At 35.6% G+C, this 18329-nt stretch overlaps 1 protein-coding gene across 5 annotated transcripts; it reads right to left on the bottom strand.

Moving 5' to 3' along the window:
- Positions 1-608: 608 nt before the first annotated feature.
- Positions 609-8162, bottom strand: LOC124294487. Of its 5 annotated transcripts, none has more exons than XM_046739726.1 (6): positions 7546-8162; positions 5979-6050; positions 3072-3288; positions 2070-2890; positions 1226-1395; positions 609-1012 (listed from the first exon to the last, which is right to left on the bottom strand). In XM_046739726.1, exons 3-6 carry the CDS (start codon positions 3271-3273, stop codon positions 970-972), a joined length of 1236 nt encoding a protein of 411 aa, XP_046595682.1. In that variant the 5' UTR covers positions 3274-3288; positions 5979-6050; positions 7546-8162; the 3' UTR covers positions 609-969. The 5 variants fall into 5 exon arrangements, 4 of the variants coding, with proteins under 4 accessions (XP_046595682.1, XP_046595680.1, XP_046595681.1 ...); XM_046739724.1 differs by having other exon boundaries at positions 1226-1382; positions 7546-8151; XM_046739725.1 differs by lacking the exon at positions 5979-6050 and having other exon boundaries at positions 1226-1382; positions 7546-8151.
- Between the last annotated feature and the right edge of the window lie 10167 nt (positions 8163-18329).

Genomic DNA, 18329 nt, shown 5'->3' with positions numbered 1-18329 from the left:
TTAATACCCAATAAACAATGCCAGTATATAAAGCGTATGAAATTCGTCAAAAAAGAACGTTTTATTCTGTAGAATAAACGTGCAGCACCTACGTATTTTATTGCGAAGAATGTCCGCCGTGATTTCGGTTTATTAAACGTTTTTGGTGGACGTCTTACGATAGTTGTTCATATGCAAATTTTATACGTTTGAAACCAAACATTTATAAATCGTATCTCAATTTGTTGATAAAACGTATCGAAAATCCGTTATTTTAATATTTATGGTAATCGTCTAATATTTGGATATTGATGACTACTAAGAGACGTTTCGCAAGTACGTTTTAAAACTCAAATTATGAAGGAAATTTTTTCTATTAAAATGTGTTGACAATGTCCGTTTAACTAACGTGACAAAATGTTTTCTGTTAATGACGCTTTAATCTTTCATTATTTATGTCTAAACGAATATTATACAGTGTTAAAAAACGTTTTTAATTGGACCTCTAGACTTGAATACATAACGTATCTTGGATGTGTAATTGAAAGCGTATATAGTACACTGCTATAGAGGAAGATCATTTCACGTTAGCTAGAAACAAGTCTGGGTTGAGTTAGAAAGCGTACGAATTTAGTTTATATATGTGAATCGATTTTATTATATCTTTGTTAGAACGTTACACAAATATCTTATATCTATAAATACTCATTTATCAAAAAAAAAGGTACATCTTGTAGCTCATAGACACAGCTCAACCTACACTATACTTTCGTCTTCACGGTAGTTACAACTAACAGAAAACGCTAAGAATATTACACTTATATCAGAAATATTTATATGCCTGTATGATTTGTACTTTTATATGACTGTTTTTAAAATTAGTTGACGTTTACCACAGTTTCTTAGCCCTTCTTTCGTACATAGGTATGCCGTGATCGAGCTAGTTTTAACCAGTCTTTCACGGCACACGAAACACTGGTTTCGGTTGCATCACCAATTTCCTTCTTGCCAAGAAAGGTTTGTTTCACAGCCTCTGAGAAAAAATACATCAAAAGGAAGGTACAATATCACGATATTGATAACTGATAAGGAATAATTTCAATGTAAATTGTGATGAATCTCGAATATATTGGGAAAAAAGTTAACAGTTTGCATAATTTGAATAATAATGTGTGAATAATATTGTTTTCACACGATAAATCCAAGTAATAACTGTTTCTCGAAAATTTCATGAATTATTCATTACCGTAAACAGTTTCCATTGTCAATGTCTTTTGAAATGAGACTTTGTCCCTCCCTGCCCAATTGAATTGCATCGCTAATTCGTTTGTGAGTAGTGACCTCATTATAGCCAACACACATTGGCGACCGCTTGTCCCTCCAATAGAAGCCAGTTTCCCGGTCTGCAACAAAATACTAAAATGAATGAATGTCGAATTGAATTCAAAATATTCTTACTGTTATCAACATCGATAACAATTTTGACTAGTTGGAGATTGTCGATTCCTAATATTTTTTCAGCATTTTTTAACGTTAACCCTCTCGATCAGACCGAGACCGATTTCATGTTGAATGAAAATCTCTCACCATATTGATATTTCGATGGGTGAAAGCAGTTTACCTCAGGGTTTAGGAGTATCTATAAGGCCATCTGACCTTGCTTAATGGAACTATGCAGTTAGAACCCTGACCTTGCGACCGATACAGTTTTATGAAGCCTCAAAGTGCGTGTTGCGTAGAAGCAACATACGGTCCGAGAGGGTTAAAACGTTACGAACCGCAATTCTGTATGCCTGTAGTAATTTTCATTATTCCTTTGCAGTCAACACATACCGAGCGTATTCTTCAATGAGAGACAACCCCCTCCCTAGTGCTAAGCCAACTCAGGCACATGACGCGTACGTGAAGTTCGGTCGAGTGGAGACTAACATGGCCACTGGCATTCTATCCCCTCCCGGCCGAGCCTCATGTGCCTGTGTTGGTTTGCGCTAGGGAGGGGGTTGGCCCTCATTGAAGAATACGCTCGGTATTAGTACCTATCCGTATGTCATGACATACATATTTTGAATATGATTGCAAGGTCTACTCACTAAATAAGTTCGATGCTCTTCGGATTTCAGGATATTTTCGAGGTTGGAGAAGTCTTCCATGGAGTTAAGAGGAAGTTTTGGGAATTCGGCTGGTTTCTTTGTTACGTCGATGCTGACTTCCTTCTGTTTTGAGAAGATTTTACGTAGTAGCAGATGGTTTTGTTCAGTGTAGGATTTAATGTGTTCTAAATACTGCAGAGTTTTTTCTTCAAAGGTATTCTGTTCGCGTGATGTGGTCGGGGTTGAAGGTTCAAGTTGTGAAAAGGATCTTGATAAGTCATATTGCGTGGTAGACCTGATGATCCTACTAGAAATGTTTCTATTTGATGTTTCATATCCAGACAACTGATTCGGTGACTCATGGGAATTATCATTATACTGGTGCTGTACGATCTTGTGGGCCAAGTTTTTCTTTGGTGTCTGATTTTTGGTAGATCCTTTGGCTGAGTTAATGTAGCGAGTATTCTTATTACGGTTAGAAGTCGATTCATCGACTTCGGACGGTGGCAAATTCTCGTCAGCTGAAGAGGTGTAACCTAAACTACTTGAACTTTCACGAGAACGCTTCGTTTTTTTTTTTTTGTTACTAACGTGTCGATTTTTAGCCTTCTTCTTGTCGGTTTTGTGTTTACGTTTTTTCTTTTGCGGCTCAGGTTCGACATCATCACTGTTCGTAGCTTCATTCTCGTCCACGTCATTGGTAATATCTTGCTGAGGTATTACAGTGGATTTTTTAGCGATGTTGCGAATTATTCCGGATTCATCGGACGTGCCCAGCTCCAGTAGGCGCGCCATCGTTGCTTCGGTGTCGTGGTAGTCATCTGTTAGTTAATCAAGGAATATCAATCAATACCGAATGCTCATTGATTAGCAAAATTAATCACAAATGTACAATATGATCAAAATATATCGTCGTAACTCTTATCCAAGTGAAAATTAATATGATTGAAACATTCAATCCGTATACAATTGTAAAAAAAAGTTCTACGTTCCAATAATCACCTCCGGTATGCAGTACTTTGTGAATGGCAAACTTTGGCCATGTTTTTTCATAGGCAGCCTTTGATTTTACAAGTTTTGTAAAATGATCTTCAGTTTTTGTCCGTGGCCAGTAACATTGGGTGTTGTTTTCGACCAGCCAAAGAACTGGTACCAATGCGCATTCTCTATCTTCGCCAACCAAGAATTCAATCACCGCATACATAGTTCTGCAGCACGACTGAGTAAAAACATCGTTAAATGTATCATATTCTCTAGTCTGGTGTATAAATTTATATTTGATCAAAATTCAAGCACTTTTATTCCACTCTGAGCAAAAAGTGCCAGTTTAAAAGTTTTTAATTAGGACATCAACATAGGAATATGCAAGGTAGTATATAAGTTAAAAGATGAATCGATCATGAAACATTATGAAGATTTTGGGAACGCATGTCTAACCAATACTTGAACGTCAATGTGACGTACAAAACTATAATAAATCAGCTCAAAAGTGATGTTATGAACATATGGTAGAGTTGGGTATATTGGACTACTAGGTAAATTAGACTCGGCATATACGGTATATGGTAATAGGTATACGATAATGTTATTTTTTGCTAAACATCTCAATTGAAGCAAACTTTTAATATAAAAGAGATAATGAACCTACGATTCTCGGGAATGTGTGCGAGGTAGACATAGACATACTATACATGTCTTGAACGAATCCCTCTTCCTCGTACACATTGCCGAGAATCGTAGGTTCATCATCTGTTTTTTGTCGAGAGCTCGTTTCGTTGAGATGTTTAACAAAAAATAAAAATTTTATTTCATTTCGTGTAGTATCGGAGTTACTGCGAAACCATCTTTAAATGGAAGACAGACGAATTTATGTAATATATCATCGACGCGATAAGATTTCGCTACGTTGAAACTTCTTACGAAAAAAATCCCTAGTTTGGAAGATTTAATAGGTTTCTGATAAAGGTCTCGCTTGTACTTGAACGGAGTACCTATAATTCTATATTCTCCGGCAATGAAAAGGATTGATTTGATCACTAATATTTCTGTCCCACAAGCTACTACATTATCCGGCCTTTTTATTGATATTTTGAATTTTTTCGTTTCCAGAGCCTGACATTCACGAGAATTTCCAATAAATTTGGGTTTAGGAATAAATTTTTCCTGACAATTAGTTTTACGAATAGAACTTAGTTCTTCAAGTCGATTACTCAGCTGCTGCAGCGGCAAGCGTTTCGATCGAATAAGTCGTTTCAAATGGCCCAAATGATTTTCATACACAAAGCAACTGTATTCTTCTAATGGGCCAAATCGTTCTACGTCGTCTATGACATGCAGCAGCGAATGTACATTATATACGACAAAGTTTTGTCCGTATATCTTAGCACCTTGAGTAACGAATTTTTCGATCATATCTTGCGCGATGTTTCGAAAACGCGAGAACAAGGCTGTATTCGATAGAATATACACGGCGGCAGACAATAATAAAAAATGTTTGTACTTTTTTCGATCTAGCACATCCCGCATTACAACAGGGCCGGAATATAACAAGAAAAATCTAAATTCTGTCGCTTTCCATCGATGCAAATCCAAAAATCCACGGGGCTTTCGAGGAAACTCTGCCGGAACATATCGCGCCAATAGTTTCATTATACGTTCAATTTCTAACAAAATATCCTTAGACAATTTGCAATCACGTGAACCCTCGACCCAGTATTTAAGGAGCAACCTCTTCAAAATTCCCAGGTAGATTAAATGCATGGGATCTAAAGGAAATTGGGAGACTAGTCCCACGTAAAGATCTAAAAGAGGCGAACGTCCTTTAACGTGACGATCGTTTTCACTAGGTGCAACAAAATCACTATCTTTTCGCTTCTGGAATTCGGTGTCACATGGATAACACAGTTTACGGTTGAGATGAACTGCGCGAATCTTACACCTCTCGCAAGCATCCTTACCCGAATGTCCTAAACACATTTTCAACATAGATCTCGCGGGCGCGTCACACGCGAATAAACCAACTCTGACAAAGTATTTGGTGCCATTAAACTCAAAACCATTGGTGCTTAAACGTGACGTTTCTTTAATTAAATCTCGTAAATATGAAGATAGTGGCATCGGTTTACCCGTACCATAATAAACACCAATTACAAATGGGCTATCATCGATCATTGAAATACTGCGTCCCAAAATTGGCCAAAATGATGTTCCGCTACTTTTATAAACGGGAATCCCATCAATATTAAAATCAACTCGCAACGTATGTTCAGGTGACAGTCCTTTTTTGAGACCTGACTCGAGTTTTTGTCTCAAGCATTTCTCCAAACCGAAATAACACATTTCTCCGTTGTCTAAATTTAACGTTTCAATACGTCGTGACGTGTGAAGTAGAGTCCTAGCACTTAAGGGTAAGATAGGATGTGCTGGTTTCAATAATGCTAGCAATTGATCGATCGCGTTATGTGTGATGTTATTTGAAGATGCCCAGTCGCGCAAATTTTCAACAAAGTTCGTTTCATCATCTAAATGCACTTCATCGCTGACGGAACTTGAATTATCTTCAGAACTGTACAACGTAGCTTTGATGCTATCTATGTCACTTTCGATGTCTTTGAAATCTTTATTATCGCGGTTCGAATTAGAGTTTTCTTCATTCTGTTCATTACTTTGATGGATATGATCAACATCATAATCGCTATCTATAGAGTGCACATATTCTCCGATACAAGACACATGTTCATGACTAGCATCTTTTAATTGTGATTTCGTAAGGTGCTCGAGTGCACAATTATTGCCTGCAATACTCAGTAATACTTTACGAGTATTTATAGCTGTTTTGCGACGCAAATGTCGTTTACTCAGAACTTTTAAATCATGAGGCATGTTATAAAACTAAATAATAATACACACCAGACAAGAAATGATGTACGCTTTAACGTGCTTGCCTTATTTGTCGTAAATATCCGCACACCACTCTGAAAACTAAAAGTTAAATGAACCTAATGAACGTAGTACGTGAGTCAATACAGAAGATTCATAGCAATAAAGCTTTTACACGAGTTAGCGCAACAATTTATATAAAATTTTATTGAAAATTAAGTAATTTGATCAAAAATGCTGTTTCGTGTATATTTTCTTGGATTTGGGCTAAATAAATATTAAAAAGGCATTTGTAGCCGAACAATTTTGTAAACACGAATAAAAAACGTGGTCAGCTACCCATCGAACGTATATAATACGCAGGTAATGAGTAGTTTCATTCTATTGGATTTGACTCTGACATTTACCGATAAACGCATAGTATACTCATGATTTACGTTCAGTAGTAGGAATCGTGATATATTTCAGGACTAGATAGTACTGTTACTAATATTATTATTCTATAGTACTTATAGTTCTATGTATCGCTATTTATTGTTACTACAAATTAAACAAGATCGTAGTTTAACGTTGAACCAATTCTGGGCCGATGTCCTGCTTATATTCTAATACTTTTCGAATAGTATATCATGACGCCTACTACTGAACGTAAATCATGAGTATACTATACGTTTATCGGTAAAGATCAAAGTCAAATCCAATGGAATAAAATTACTTGTTACGAATTTCCTGCGTATTATATACGTTTGATGGGTAGATGACCACTATTTTTACCAGTGTTTACAAAATTATTCAGGTGCAAATCCCTTTTTAATATTTATTCAGCCCAAATCCAAGAAAATATACACAAAACAGAATTTTGGATCAAAATACATAATTTTTAATAAACCTCTATATAAGTTGTTGCACTAACTGGTGAAAAAGCTTTATTGCTACGGATCTTCTCTATTGTCTCTATTGTCTAACATGACCGTCTTCTTCTGATGGATAATAATTGTTATTTTCAATTGAAGGGAAAAGAAAATAAAAAATATTGTCAAAATAATATTTCTGTGATTTCGATGGCACAGAAATATTTACGTGGCTGTATTACTATACTTTGTTACTTTGGAAGATGCTACGAGTTCATATGTATGTTATAGATATGTTGAAACGGTATCTAAAAAAATAATAAACACGAAACCGATTTCAAACAATACAGAGCAAAAGTTACTAATAACCGCATGATCACATGGGATGATTATTAACATGAAGTTTTCCTCAAATTCGACAAGAACTAATATAATTAACCTATAATATACGTATCATAGTAAACTTAACACATATAAATAACGTTTAAAAACAGTTCAAAAATATTCATGAACGTTATATAATAAACAATAAACTATTCCATATTTTTATGGTACATCGTTTGGTTTAGAGAAAAAGACGCAGAACATTACACATAGTTTCTTTTGAAGAAAGAAAAGAAAGGAAAGAAAAAAATACAGAAGAGACAGAATTTGAGTTGCAAAACACATTATTTTTTCAACCAAGAATGCTCGATGTATTAAGACAAAATACCACCATATTTGGAAAAATATGTAGTTGTACTTACCAGCGTTATTTAATGACGAATTTGCTTCTTCCGTCTAGGCCGCAGATTAACAATAGCTTCTCACCTTTTTTGCTACACGATCACCGATCGATCCGAGCACCTCCGCATTCGGTTGACGAATAACGCCATAACCAGCGCCTGAGGCCAGTTGCAAGGGTGGGGATGAATATAGGCTCCCAGACAAAGACAAAGATAGAGGAGACGCAAGAGCGACAGAGAGATCGTGCCCAAAAGGGAATCAACTTTGCCATATATGCCCGTGTTATTCCGAGCTGTCCTTGTCTTACCACTCGCTATACTTACACTTACTGTATGAATGCGCGGTCCATGGGATAAGTTCTGTCTCTACATATAATTATTGCGCTCTTACTCTAGCTTGCAGCGTTACCGACGCTGACGCACCAGAGCAGGAGAATAATATATCAGTAGTGACACAATGTATAACGCACAGAACTCCGATAAAATAGCGCGAAAAATAAACGTACAAACGACGTTAAAAATGCGACAGGATATGATGAACGCTTGTTTTAGCAAGTACTCATACAAGATATTGAAGTCTTGACGTAATTCGTGCCAAATAATGAGATTTAATATATTATAATATGATAACCAATATTGTGAAATAATTATAAAAATGTACAATAAATTATTATTCTTGGTACGAAATTATTCACGTTTCGGACACTTCTTTATTCTCTTCCTTTTATTGGTTATATCTATGTTCCATGCACCGGTAAATGAATACAAGATCAGTGTTCAGCTTTAGTTACCACATAATATTGGCATCAAAATAACGGGTAATTAAAGTCCATTTTTCGGAAACTAATTATAAGATAATCAACTGATTTGGCCACCGCTTGGCATCAGGCGGTTCCGCATACATGAATACTAAAAGTGCGTTCATAATCTGAATATTGTACTCAACGTTGAATTTTCCTCAATCGTGTTGAAGTAAAACAAGTATGAACCCATTTGATCAAATATACATATTATACAATTCAATGTATCTTGAAAATAGTCCGATATTGAATAAATTTCATAAACGGTTATTGAACGTAGATCACAAGTAGCAGTAAAACGTGAACAATAATCGTTGAAAAAATACGTTCATCAAACGATGAATATATTTCTGTGCAATAGTGGAAAACCGCAATAATTAAGCGCTTAATTGGGGTTGCTGGTAGTTGTATGATGAATGTACAATATATATATATATATATATATATATATATATATATATTAGGGTGTGTCGAAAATGAACTTTTTTTTTTCTTCGCTCCTACCACTCAAAACTTTAGGTTTTGACATTAAAGAGGTCCTCGTTCAAGGAGGGCGCTGTAGCTTGAAGTTTAGAAGTCGCTCAACGAGGATTTAGGTTTCCCATCTAATTAACACGTAAAAAATATTGTTTTTCGTTCAAAATGATGTCAGGCATCCAAAAAATTGGCGATTTCTGTGCTTCTTGGCTTATTTGAAAGCATGACTCATCCCCTAAACGATGATAGGTCGTTTTTCGACTTACCTTGTACCAATTTTTTTTACGCCACTTTTCGACCACAATAGTCACTTTTTCAAGTTTACAAAGTCTCCAATGTATCAATGAGTTCAAAATGAATTGCTACAAGTATTGATTCTTGATTCGAATATAAATAACCAATTCCAAAAATTAGTGAAACATACAAAATTTCTCAAAATAAACATGGTTTTTTGAATAAAATTGAAGATACGGAATTTACCAATTTTTAGAATTGGTTATTTATATTCGAATCAAGAATCAATACTTGTAGCAATTCATTTTGGACTCATTGATACCTTGGAGACTTTGTAAACTTGAAAAAGTGACTATTGTGGTCGAAAAGTGGCGTAAAAAAAAATTGGAACAAGGTAAGTCGAAAAACGACCTATCATCGTTTAGGGGATGAGTCATGCTTTCAAATAAGCCAAGAAATACAGACATCGCCAATTTTATGGTTGCCTGACATCATTTTGAACGAAAAACAATATTTTTTACGTGTTAATTAGATGGGAAACCTAAATCCTCGTTGAGCGACTTCTAAACTTCAAGCTACAGCGCCCTCCTTGAACGAGGACCTCTTTAATGTCAAAACCTAAAGTTTTGAGTGGTAGGAGCGAAGAAAAAAAAAAAGTTCATTTTCGACACACCCTAATATATATATATATAGATGTTGTAGACACCAAGATTGAAAATGAATTTCATAAACGTCTATCACGCGTAGATCAGAAATACCAATAAAACGTACATTATAATAGTCGAAGATATACGTTCATAAAACAATCAATATACTGCTGTGCAATGGTGAATAGGAAGTATGATAAACGTCTAATTAAAGTTGCTGGCAGTTGTGTCATGAATGAATATTATATGTTGTGATTACCAAAATCATAAACGAATTTCGTGAACGTTAATAGCTCGTAATTTGTAAATTCAAATGAAACGATTCTGATAAAACGTTGAAAGATGGAGTACCAACATCGTTAAACATATAAGTTTTAAACGATTTTCGTACGAATAATGAACAAATATACTATACGTTGCTTTTGCTATAATAATACGTATTTTAAACTTCTGTATAATGAAATACGCATAATAAACAGAGTAATCATACGAATAATATCCATCCGAAATATTACAGTATATGTGATACGGTTGAATTTTATACTTATACCATTATTAAACGACTTCGACGTTTCATATACGAAATTTATACTGGTGTGTGTTTATTGGGTATGGTACAGCAACTAATTATCGAGAGTAATAATTTTCATTGAAAGCAATTTGTCACACGCATTCGTTTAGGTGTGTATAAGCGAAATAAATACCGCCTTCAATTAGGTACTGTTCTACGAAAAACACGAACGTATATATAGGTATACATAACGATAGTATATAAATATATATTAATGCCTAACCTTGTGCGAATCGAGAAAGAGAGGAAAGAAAACAGTAATAAGAAGTATAAGTAACTTAATGAATAAATAGGTAAGTAAATAAATCTGACAAAGAATGTAAATAATTTAATGTAAAAACTTCGTTTCACTTTTATTGTACATTGATTATATAATGACAAAATTGATAGACGAAAAATGAACAGCGATTATGAGGTATAATACACATAAATCGATTATTATTTTATAGGGCAATCTTGCAAAATCATTGCATATCTAATGATAATAATAACAATAACAACAACAACAACAACAATAATAATAATAATAATAATAATTACAATATTTCTGTTGATAGGCGATGTTATTTCTTGTTACCTGTAAATAAGTTTTATTATAAAAAGTGCCAAAATAAATATGCGTAATCAGCTAATAAACACAGACATATAAATGTACACGTATACGTATAAATATTACAATGTCATGCGTGTATAAATTAAAAAACGAGATTACCAAATTATCACATTACCTTGCATTTATTCTGTTAATTACTACCGTAAATCGAGTAATTGTGGCAGAGCGAATAAATTTCATTCGTAAAACACTTATTTTCAAAGCGTATATTTTTTGAAACGCCAAGAAATTAAATACCGAGACCAAGTCAAACGTGTAGAAAGCATCTGCAGCTTGTCTGACGCAGTCAAAATTGATCGTATTTATTCTGAGAAGGTTCGGTTTTTTCTTCCAAAATTACTCTTTGCGGAGAAAGGATAAGCGGATAAAATAAAAAAATAAAAATAAAAAAAAAAAAACAATCCAATCCAGGCATTTTTGTCTCCTGATCATTTAAAAAATGGTATTAATGTAACAGGATCATCGATTAAAATCTTTTAAAAGTAAGTAAATGATCATGCTCACAGAAATTATTTAAAAAGCGAGGACGAAGAGACCAGGTTTCGAAAAAACAAGGGGCAAAACTTGGTTTCGTCGAAGTTGATGGTTACAAATTATTGTAGAGAATAAAATGCGACGGAACGCAGATCCTGAAAAATCTAGTCAATTTCGAATTGTTTGAGAAAACAAGAACGAGGCGAAGTGAAAAATGGTAATGAAAAATCGCGAGAGTCGTAGTTAAATGAATAAAACGTAGCTATAAATGAGAGATTATAAAAATAATATAATAAGAATAATGAGAATAATTAACGATACATAATATAACGATAACAAAAATTGATTAATACTAATTGTAAGTAACTCGATTATTATACATACATGTCTTGTAATTATAAATATAAATATACATAATAAGAGTACATGGTGTTCCTGTATTATAGATACACATAGGTATGTATAATATGCCTAAAACAGAACGCGCGAGGCGTTTCAAAATGGCACGTACAATATTCTGATAATACATGATCTGCAACGCTTAAAGCTCGCCACATCTGACCTTCGCTTATTAATCAATTCAAATTTATTTCACTTCGAAGTGTAAGAAATCCACCAAACACGTGACAAAGGAAGAACTGGAAAGATGAAAGGGAGTTCAAGTAAAGCGAATCTGAGAAAATCGGGTAATTTTTTAAGATACGATTTGGAAAATCAACAGACTTCTTAATCGCGAGAGATTTTTGTCCAATTTTTTTTATTTTTCAAAGAATTAAATTCAAACCTTTCTCCCGACGAACCTTTAACGCGATGCCAATTAAGGATATGATTTCTCATTGTAATTTTAGAGGTTTGAAATTTTTTTTTGGACAAGACGTTACAATCTTTGTTTGCTATTTTACTTACGATCAATAACGAATTTATTCTACTCTCGTTTTCTCCAAATTTTTGAAAAACGAACTTTTTTTTTACAACGAAATGTTTATCCCTTGTTTTTACTGCTGATATTATCGTTCGTCGTTGGAATTTTCTCACGACAGAGTTAAGAGAACACAAAAAAAAAGTCATCGTGGACCGCCTCGTACGTACGTTGCAAAATAATGAAAAACGCGCCTGCGTACGGTGTATTATAAATATGATATGTATTTAAATGTACGAATTATAATACGAGGAGGCATATATGAAGATTGAGAACTACAACGTAGGCGTTGTAATTTGAATCTGCCGCAATTTGAACTTGGCGATGCATATTGTACGAAGGTGCGAAGAGTTGTGGAGATGAGAAAATTAACGTTAAAAAATTAAATTCAAATACGACATTGTCAGATTAAAAAAAAATTCCTAAAACCCAACTCATACACCGTCAATTATATCGGCAGATTCAACAATACAAACGCACTGTGTATGTATTTTACCACTGAAACTTTACATAATAGTAGGCTTTCCGTTTTTCAAATGAAACATTTTTGTCTTCGTTCTTTGTTTTTTTTTTCACTTCAGCATCCGATAGAAGAACAAGAAGAAGAGGGAGTAAAATTCGTAACAACGCTTTCAATGTACATGTAAATATGACGTCAGAGTAACCTGGAAAAAATCATATGGAACTCAGTGTCGCTGCGTGAGTAGATAATTAATGATAAATTTAACATTATCGATAATAAAAATAATGATAATTATAATAGTAATAATTGTAACAATACCGGTATCGATTATGATATAGCGCTCGCCCTGCAAATTCATTCGGTCGTTCTCGTTCAACCGTCATCAACTAACCGCACATATATGTATAAACGTAATTATGTTGATCCATGTATTCGTTTGAAAGAAGCACACACACACACACACACACACACACAAGTTTTCAAAACGATTATAAAAATCGTCTGCAGTTGTAGGAATTGAATTCCTATGTATACATGATATACATAAATTTGCGATAAAATAAAATGAACATTTTTAAATCTCACGGAGAAAAACGAAAGAATCAATCTAACCCGTAAAAAAATACAAAAAAAAAACAAAAAAACAAGATGTTGAAATTATTATCAGCACGTTGATTTGTATATGCACAGAGTGAATTGCTAACGAACGAATAGTATGTCGTCTGCTAAAGTTTAACGCGCATGCGTTACAATGCCAGAGCAATTGTTTACCAATGTGACCAACCGTAGCGAATGCAACCTCCAGTATTTAGCCAATTGTGCTCAAAACCGACGGCTGTCGAAATTTTTGAAGTGACGTGCATCGTGGTGAACTGTCGTTTAAATTGATGACGGTTCGTCTCCGAGGCAAGCAACTGTTCTTGAAACGTGACGCGTGCGCATTAAATTTTAACAGACTTGAGACCGTTCGGTCGTTAGAAATTCACCCTGTTTATAATTAATTACTAATCGCAAGGTAGGTATGTGTAAATATTATATCTTCTTTGAGGCAGAGAAACTGAGCTTGTGATAATATACTCAATTCTACGATGTGTATATATGTATATAATACATGTTTATTGTATGTTTACGACATGCTCCTTGTACAGGGTCAAATTTGGGAACTTAGTTTTGGCTTGAGTAAAGTTCTCGGGATGTTTGCGAGACTCTGAATATATATAATATATACATATATACACATGGAGGTGGTACATCAGAGCCAAGTTTCCAGAAAGTTTCATGGATTGCAACAGCTGGTGATTTGTACAGACTCCTTGATACTCTCGCGGCAGAACAATTTTCTTCTTCTTCTTCTTCTTCTTCTTCTTCTTCCTTTACGGCTATATCCCGTTGGGACAAGTGCCAATGTACGCTATGATTTTTTTTTTCATGTTCCCAATCCTTGGAAATATTAAAATTGATTTACTTTACGTTTATTTAAAATTATATGCAAGCTGCAGTAAAACAAGTAGATTTTATTTTCTGGATCGGCTGCGCTATGATGTTAATTTAAATTTTTGTTTTACAGCGAGTGTTGTAAATTCTTTCTTGATCACGTGACTTGTTGATTGGTTTTCACCGATTCCACTGAAATCACAGTTAAAACAGCCACAATAAGGGTAGAGGTAAAAACTTGGAAGAATTGATATTTGGAACAGCCGGTACATCGAAATTTCAAACATGTGAAAATAAAATAACGAAAGATTAATTGTTCGTAGTCTTAATTTTTGAAAATATTGCTAATTAGCAATCATTTGCAGTCACTGATTTTGCGAGTCTCGCGGATTACCGAAAACTCTCGAGCTTTTCACCGGAAAGATGAGATTTTTTTAAACCAAAAATCATTGTGTGTTTTTTATGAATTATTTTACTTTCCTTGGTATGTTTTTAATTCGTTTGCTTGTAAAATTTATGTCACTTTTTACAGACGATCGATAATACCAAGAATTTTTTTTCCCCGCTGTGCGGGATAAAACCTGATCCAGTGAGAATCAAGGGGTGGATAGAAAAAGGGATGCCGTCGCATAATGTAAGAAAGAAGTGACCGATTCCCGAGGGGCGTCACTGTATTTGAATAATTCTTTTTTCCCCTCCAAGCCCCTCTGCCATTCGTTTCTTCTTTTTCTTTTTAGGGTATAGGTACTTATTACAGGAACGTCGGCTCAACCGTGGCGATTGATTTGTAATTTATCGGCGAACGCCTTCTCTTTTATTCCTCTTGCATAATATCACTCCAGGGAATATTCCACCTGCCGCACGATCCCGATTATGCAATAGCTGATAATTGTACGGACGGTGGTGAGAATTGAAAAACCGACGAAGGGTAAAAATGGGGGAAGACCATAAAATAGAAGGATCACGACATCAATTTTTCAAACTTTAATATAGTCATATCGCTGAATCGTACCAAAATTCTGACGATACTAAATTTTTGTTTTTTGTACTTTGAATTTTTACAATTATAAATTCTGCATAATGGATCTACGAGTGCAAAAATTCGATGTTTTATAACCCTTCTAATCTCTGATCTTATTCTCACATCTTTAGCTCTCGTCCCGAAAAGGGAGATAAGTGAACTCGAAACTGCAAATTAAGAAAGCCACTCTAATCGAAATAGAAGAAGGTCAGAAAAATTATACTTTCCTTCTTTAATCCTCTATTTATATCCAATTTTGTGACTCTTTTTCCATGATGAGCGAAAAATGGAGTAAAGGAGCAGAGCCGGAGATGAAAATGCATCCATGAATGTGTGCGCAAGCTGGTTCTCCAAGGCAGCGATGGTTGATGACTATGCATAAAGCGTGCAAAGCACCAGCAGGGTTTTCATATAAATGATAATGTTGCCGGCGACGATCTGTTTTCCAACTTTTTTTAAATTCGATTCTGTTTTTTTTTCTCATTTTTACTTCCACCCTCCGCCTTGAAAGCTGGTTGAGAGTTCAAAGGAATTACAAATTTGACGGGGGTGAAATTGGGACCAATGTCGACTGCGGAATTACGTAAGCAGGTAGGTACCGACCCGATTCAGTACTATACAGGGCGTCAGCAAGTAAACGCCGTAATATGTTGAGTTGCCTACCTATGAGGGGAACAAATATCGGTAAAACAGACCTACCGAATCATAATAAATTTTTAGAAGAGCCAGGTCATATAATCACTTTAACGTGACTTCGGAACGTGATCACTAAACGCTTCAGCATAGGTTATAAACGAAGAAACAACTGCTTGGCCAAATCCACACGACTTGGCAACACGGGCAATTCCAGCTCACTCGCAAGGATTTCAAACGCGCTGCTTATCGATAACTCGGTAGATCTGTTTTACCGATATTTGTTCCACTCCCAAATATTTTGTCAGTAGAAAGTACCATGTAAACACCGGGATACTTTAAGCTCCGGTACTCGCCATGCCTTATACACGGAATCCATCTTAGTTCGGGAAGCCCCGAAATCGTAATATTACAGAATTATTCGAAACTGGAACATGTTATTTTCTCAGGTAAAAGAAGAGAATGTACACTGAAATAAATTCTCCATTACAAATTTCTTCGATGTTTCACCCTAAGCCCTGCGGTAATTTGTCTGATTAAAAATATGGTCTAGAAATCCGAAAATAGTACGTTTTTCGACCATCTTTTCCTTCAGCAGTCCAGTTATATCTGGAACAAGTTTCTAGTACAATTTTTCACGGATCAGAAGTTCACAGTGATGATTCGGTCTATGTGTAAATGCTGGAGCTAATCGTGATTTGTAATATCACAAAGCTCTCAACCCGGGCTCGAACCGTGTGATTTCTTTCTCATTATCAGATTTTTCAATCTGATTCGAGCGTCTCGTGATTAAACCTGGCGCCTTTTAATTTCATGCGGAAATTGAAGCATCGCCAGGTACCTATAGTATAAGATACCGTCAATTATCGTGCGTCTTGGGCTCGTCTGGCAGCCGGAGTTCCGCAAACTGCATGGCAGGGGTGAATATTATACGGAAGCGAAGGTGCAGCTAACGGAAATGACACCCTTTTGGGGTAATCGGTTTTACGATGTTTCAGATGCTGTTAGACTGCTCGCCCACCCTTTCGGATTCCGAGTCGAGAGAGAAGGTTTAGTCGCTTCTCGTCACTCGCTTGTACGACATAACTGTGGGAATGAAATTATGTGTTCTCGGTTAAAAGTAAAATTCTCGAAACCTGACGAAATGGTATACATAAAAACACTCCTGCCGTGTTGTTAGTGAGCACAGTGACTAATATTGGGAACAAGGACGAGCGCGAGCAACATGGCGGCGATGAAAGCGATCAGCTGATTCATATTTCGCGTAAACCGTGATAATATGAGGACACGAAAATCTGTGCAAACAATGAGATGTACGAGTATACAAAGTTGAGCCGGAGTGAAAACCTTGTTAAAAAAGAACTTGTGTAATCAAATACGAGGGTACATCTAAACTCTCAGTTCAGTTTATCACCCAACGCCAAATGGCGGTCCCAGGACTTCAAGCTCTCTGATTCCGGATTCGAGCCGATCTTTTTTTCCTCTCATTCTTATTCACGTTCTTTCCATCGTTTTATCCCGGCCGGAAATCCCCGTTTTATCCATCAACGCGAGGCTACTTCCACGCGTCGAAGAGAGGAAGTGAATTCGAGGAATGGGAATTCCGGACTGCTCGGTAAATATTGACTGAAAAATATATTATCAAGGGGTACGCGACACGCACGTAGCCGTCAAAAGATGCCTCGATAACATATTTATCAAGGCCTTCGCACACCCCTCGCCTCGCCTTCAAAGGACGGATCCGGAGTCCTCCCTGATCTTCGCCCCTACCTTTTATCCCGCTCTTTCTCTCCTTCTCTCTCTCTCTCTCTCTCTTTCGTGTAACCGATTTGCCAGTGGATTTTTTCCGGGCGCTTCGACCTCCTTCGACGTCAAATGATCCGTTATTAATTACACATCGGACTTATCTGTACGCCTCGCGATATTGTAGATTAATAGTACGCCCTGATCACTTGTATGGATTATACATGTACACGCGAGCTTCATAAATTCGCTGATTTTTCACTGTAAAGCTTTTCAACGATTCGAATAAATCACGGCACGGATTAAAAACGAAACCATTTGAGCTTTCTTGCCTTCTGCGTCGTAAATTTTGAATTTTACTAGTATTCTGCTAATACTGTAACTTCGTATTTCTTAAAATATAAAACATTATACCTTCGATCGATGAAATTATTAAACAGGTACTCGAAGCGTGAAGGGATCTAACTTTCGAAAAAAACAATTCGTGCAATGCGATTTGAAAAATGGACTTCGGTAGCCGTAAGAGTTGACATAAAACCAGTACTTGAATGTAAAAAAAAAAAAAACTGGTATGAGTTTAAGACCAACAGTCTCGTCTTACGAACTCTTAAACTTTAACATCAAATGACTCCGAAATAATTTTGCCAGATCGTAGAACAATAATTATATGACATATAAATTGTGTTCATTTTTACAGCGTTTCATGTACTCTGAATTCGTGCCTCGCAAAAAGGAATTAAATAAACCAATGATTATGTTCTCTCGCGATGAATTTT

The sequence above is a fragment of the Neodiprion lecontei genome, chromosome 5 (assembly GCF_021901455.1).
Source record: "Neodiprion lecontei isolate iyNeoLeco1 chromosome 5, iyNeoLeco1.1, whole genome shotgun sequence".
Lineage (NCBI taxonomy): Eukaryota > Metazoa > Arthropoda > Insecta > Hymenoptera > Diprionidae > Neodiprion > Neodiprion lecontei.
Note: the sequence above shows the minus strand (reverse complement) of the source record. Positions and strands in the feature narration are given on the sequence as shown.

Coding starts and splice junctions, on each gene's coding strand:
- LOC124294487 (XM_046739724.1), bottom strand. CDS start 3,273: ATGTATGCGGTGATTGAATTCTTGGTTGGCGAAGATAGAGAATGCGCA. Junction 1,383..2,069: donor AAGAGCATCGAACTTATTTA/GTGAGTAGACCT, acceptor ATTTTGTTGCAG/ACCGGGAAACTGGCTTCTAT. Junction 1,013..1,225: donor GACAATGGAAACTGTTTACG/GTAATGAATAAT, acceptor ATTTTTTCTCAG/AGGCTGTGAAACAAACCTTT.